The sequence below is a fragment of the Austrofundulus limnaeus genome, unplaced genomic scaffold (genome assembly GCF_001266775.1).
Source record: "Austrofundulus limnaeus strain Quisiro unplaced genomic scaffold, Austrofundulus_limnaeus-1.0 Scaffold1128, whole genome shotgun sequence".
Classification (NCBI taxonomy): domain Eukaryota; kingdom Metazoa; phylum Chordata; class Actinopteri; order Cyprinodontiformes; family Rivulidae; genus Austrofundulus; species Austrofundulus limnaeus.
The window spans coordinates 69,128-73,152 of NW_013953530.1; the positions used below are offsets into that span (position 1 = coordinate 69,128).

A 4,025-nucleotide genomic window follows, 5' to 3' on the forward strand; every position below is an offset into this window, starting at 1 on the left:
CAGTTGGGGATTTCTGTTTTCACCAACAGGTAGAGGACAACAGAGAGGAGGTCGTCTGCACTCACAGCTTCGATGTTCACTGAAGGAATGCCACAAAAATAAACAAATTCAGTTACAAAAAATCCCGTTTTTATTTTTATAATCAGCAACAGTCAAACACTTTACCTAAAACTGGAGGACAATGTTCTGCTGAGGTCAGTGAGTCACTCAAACAGACTTTGCTGTCTTTCTGCCACGTTCTAACTGATTTGTTTGTATACTTAATGTCATTGTTTTAGAAGATCGTTTCAACTTCCTGTCTGATGCCTAGGAGCTTGTATCAGTGTTTCCAAATAATGTTCTTTCCTCATAAAGTCGACATTGGGAAATGTTTCCATTATTAATGGCATGCCTCGACTGGCCCAGTTAGGTTTGTTAGGTTGGTTTATGTGGTGCTGGTCCATGCATGGATAATATAATGGAAAAACTAAATGATGCAGAGTTCAAATTTTGAAAGAGGAAGTGAAGCAAGACATTTAGGTCTGTTTAGAAAAGCATCAACTTCAAACAAAAAGAGGAGTTCTCCAGTTTTAGCTTTCTAAAATCTACAATGCAGCATTTAGCCTGATCCCGAAACAACACTGAACAGACCCTCAGGAGGGAGGGCAGTAAAATTAATCTCCATGTGAATTTAGCTGCATAAGCAAAGCACCTGATGAACTAAAGCTTGGAACTCGACACTCTCCGGTTTTCAGTAGAGAACGCTCCTCAGACGGGAAAAGAAACAGCTTCACTTATAGAACTGTAGACCTGGTTTGTTTTGCTTGTTTTTTTCATGTTACCATTTTTTTCTTTGCAATTACATAAAAATAAATCTGTAACTTTTATGTTTATTTTATTTATTTATTTACTTAATCAGGCAGAACATGTACAATGTCAATAGGTTCTTGTTTTAATCCCTCTTTTCTCTCCTGAATTTACAGACAGACAGACTTTGTTACCAAGTTGTTCCAGCATTTCTCGAAACAATCTGATTTAGGTTCTTTCTGTTTTTTGCTTCTCTTCGTGTAGAACCTGAGTATTTACCTGTGCGTCTTGTGGTCTGGGTGGCAGTCAGGACAACTCTGCGCAGGCACAACAGTTTGAGGAGGGGTGACTTCTGCTGGTTAAGCTGACTCAGCTCTCTTTTTGCCCGAGACAAGTTTATACTGAAGAACAACAACATAAAGAACACATCAGTCACAAACCAGACCAAAACGAAGTTAAACATACTAAAAGCTAGAGAGCAAAATTCTGGTTTATTAAAAATAATTCTCATCAGGTTAACAAGCAGGCCTGTCTATAAAGGATCCTGTTAGTAAGAAGCTAAATCACAATAAGGCTAAGAATGTGCATGTCATGTCTGCTCTTTCAAGACAAAAAAAGATTAGACTAAACTACTGGTCCCATCAAATAATTCTATAAAATAATTCTAAATAATAATAATATAATAATTCTATCAAAGTGATCATATTCAATAAATAAAAATAGGTAAGTTATGGACTTTACAGCTGTTTCATATGCTTTAACTCTGAGGGGCTTTTGTTCTGAAGGGTTGATGGTGAAGAACTGACCAGAACTCTGGTTTGACTCCAAGCTCCTTCTGCTGCAGATCCTGCAAACTCCTGGTGGTTTTATTAAAGGCAGCATCCTGTTGATGAGCAGCAGATAATTGCTGTAGTGAACATGTTGAAAGTACTACAGAGCAGGTGTTTCTGTATCTATCTGTATTCGTCTTCTAGTGCTGTTTCAGCAAATGTTGTTGCAATAAATTCTACAAAATGTTTGATGTTTAGAGTCAGGAGTGAACATTTAACTGTGGTTGAGTCAAGTTGGTCTAATATACTGTAATGAGCCCAGGACTCACTCACTCTGACTACACAAGAACAAAATTTGATGTTTTTATATCATTGTTAAAGAGAATCGCAAATTCTAGGTCAGTTGGTCCAGTGGTTCCAGAGATATCCATGCCTGAAGCACCTCCCTATAGAGAGGCATCCAGGGGGCATCCAAACCAGATGCCCGAACCTCCTCAACTGGTTCCTCTCAATGTAGAGGAGCAGCAGCTCTACTCTTAGTCCCTCTCAAATAACTGAACTTCTCATCCTATCTGTAATGGAGTCCAGCTATCCTGCAGAGAAAACTCATTTGGACTGGAATTTGATAAGGATTTCAAATCTGCCTTGCATTTTTGATTATGGTCTATTAAACGCATGATCTTTTCTATGCCTCTTTGGACCAAACTCACACTGGCTGTAGCTTTATCTGATTTGTTAAAAAAAACTCAAATAATCCTTATTGGATTCTTTTTCCAACAATAGCAAGTTTGTAAAAATTGACCCAGTAGTTCCTGAGATAATTGGGGTTGAAAATAGGTGGACACACCCATTTTTGAAGAAAATACTAATTTTGGGCACATCTTTAGAACCACTGGTCCGACTGATCTTTAATTTGAGATGCTGTGCTGTGGGATCACACTTGGCAAATACACCAGTTTTCATCATAATCTGAGGTGGTCGGGTTAAAATATCTTCTTTTAGGTGATTTGACACAGAATGACCCATATGTACCCAAGAACACCTACAAGGCTTGTGTAGATGAGCAAGAGCTCAAACTTACATGGCTGGCTTCAAGAGTTCCCACAAGGTTAAAGATTAAATCATGGATACCATGATGAACATAGATCTGAAATAAGAAAACAAAAATTAAAGAGAGACAGTGAAGAGAAACACCTCAACAAGGGTCTGTGTGTCTTTTGGTCATTGGATTTTCATTTCAGAAACGGGTATTAAAAAGCAAGAAACAAGTGGATATTAGATTTTTGTTTTAAAATACTGAAATTAAAATTGAAATACAAAGAGTTTCTCATTCTTAGTGTCAAAAAGGGATGAACGAAATTTAAAAAATGATTTGAGTTTCTTTTTATTTTCTGTTTCAGATAGCAAAAACTAAAATTACTTTAAAACAGAAACAAAAAAAAGGCTTGTTTATGACTATCTATTCCCCCACCAGAAGGGGCACTCACCTGGCAGCTCTGCATAATAAAACACTAATTTCTGTGAATAAAAGGCTGAAACACAGATGAATATGTCCATAAATGAGTTGTATGATGACTGTCACTCTGTGACCAAAGGCTTTGCAGAGATACTTCGTGTGGCTTTTGGTCAAATAAGTCTCTTTTACTGAATACACGTCAGCTACTGCCTTCACTTCACCTACATTTCTCTCAATAAAAAGCAAAATAAGACAACTTTAATTCTATTAGTGAATTGTATAGTTGTTTTTCTGTAAGCAGAAAGGTTTTTTTCCCCCTCCTAAGTTTTGACAAAATCAGTGCTGTTTTCTGTCAGTTCGCATCCTTAAGGTGTTCCTCAGTGAGGGGTGGGCAATACTACGACTTTGATATCGAACTGATACCAAATAAATACTTGGCAAATTATTTTCATACTGAAGTCAGTATCAATGTTTTTTACTTGTAATGGGATGTTTATTGAATAACTTAGATATTGTGAGCTTGTTTCTTGTTTTTTTAAGACCCGTTTCTAAAAGGAAAATCCAATGACCAAAAGATACACTGAACAACAAGCATTCATTACAGATTGTAATTTAAGTACACATTCAGTGGCAACAGAAGACGACACAGCCCACAAATAAGTCTTAATGGGGTGACTGGTGGACTGATTACTCGTCCTGTAACTGGAAAGTTTTTGGTTCAATCCTGCGTTCCAGCTGTCTCAGTTGTTGTGTCCTTGGGCAAGATACTTCACTCACCTTACCAATGGTGGTCTGAGAGTCCGGTGGCGCCAGTGCATGGCAGGCCCGCCTCTGTCAGTGTGCCCCAGGGCAGCTATGGTTACAATATACACTCACCGGCCACTTTATTAGGTACACCTGTCCAACTGCTCGTTAAACACTTAATTTCTAATCAGCCAATCACATGGCGGCAACTCAGTGCATTTAGGCATGTAGACATGGTCAAGACAATCTCCTGCAGTTCAAACCGAGCA

At 38.1% G+C, this 4,025-nt stretch overlaps 1 protein-coding gene across 1 annotated transcript in view; it reads right to left on the reverse strand.

Moving 5' to 3' along the window:
* The window catches only part of LOC106534266 (ankyrin repeat domain-containing protein 27), a gene marked incomplete at its 3' end in the record, with an annotated part of 20,367 nt that continues 16,342 nt past the window's right edge, over positions 1-4,025 (reverse strand). The window contains 4 exon segments of the mRNA XM_014030844.1: positions 1-79; positions 1,066-1,187; positions 1,593-1,669; positions 2,638-2,703. Coding sequence (XP_013886298.1) covers positions 1-79; positions 1,066-1,187; positions 1,593-1,669; positions 2,638-2,703 — 344 coding nt within the window.